At 49.5% G+C, this 556-nt stretch overlaps 1 protein-coding gene across 1 annotated transcript; it reads left to right on the plus strand.

The window, feature by feature from the left end:
- The first annotated feature begins 18 nt into the window (after positions 1-18).
- On the plus strand, positions 19-550 carry LOC104994435 (small integral membrane protein 20). Its single transcript, XM_010848036.1, has one exon. It carries the CDS (start codon positions 242-244, stop codon positions 443-445), a length of 204 nt encoding a protein of 67 aa, XP_010846338.1. The 5' UTR covers positions 19-241; the 3' UTR covers positions 446-550.
- The last annotated feature ends 6 nt before the right edge of the window (positions 551-556 follow it).

The raw sequence follows: 556 nt of genomic DNA on the forward strand, positions 1-556 counted from the left end.
CAATAAATACTGCCACAGTAGAAGATTCAGCCTAAGAAAAGATAAAGGTGCAAAACTCCCATGTAAATATTCAGTACAGCAATAACTCTGTATGACTGAAATGTCTTTCAACTTGTGCTTCTGAAACAGTTAATATTTAAAGTAAAGCAGCTCTTCCGAGCGGGGTCAAGGCCCAGCCGGCGGGAGCCGGGTTTGGAGAGTCCCGGGCACTCGGAGAATCCGGGTAGCCCCGGCTGGAGCCATGTCCCGGAACCTGCGCACTGCTCTCATTTTCGGCGGCTTCATCTCCCTGATCGGCGCCGCCTTCTACCCCATCTACTTCCGGCCCTTAATGCGGCTGGAGGAGTACAAGAAGGAACAAGCCATAAATCGAGCTGGTATTGTTCAAGAAGACGTGCAGCCACCAGGGTTGAAAGTGTGGTCGGATCCATTTGGCCGGAAATGAGAAGACTAACACCACCTCTAATTATGAAAGTAGACAAGAGACTTCATGCTTTCAGTTCTGCAGCAAGTTCAATAAGTCACCTGGCTAGAGAACGCTGGCTGGAGCAGAAAA

Source organism: Bison bison, unplaced genomic scaffold (assembly GCF_000754665.1).
Source record: "Bison bison bison isolate TAMUID 2011002044 unplaced genomic scaffold, Bison_UMD1.0 scf7180017500550, whole genome shotgun sequence".
In the NCBI taxonomy this organism is placed as follows: domain Eukaryota; kingdom Metazoa; phylum Chordata; class Mammalia; order Artiodactyla; family Bovidae; genus Bison; species Bison bison.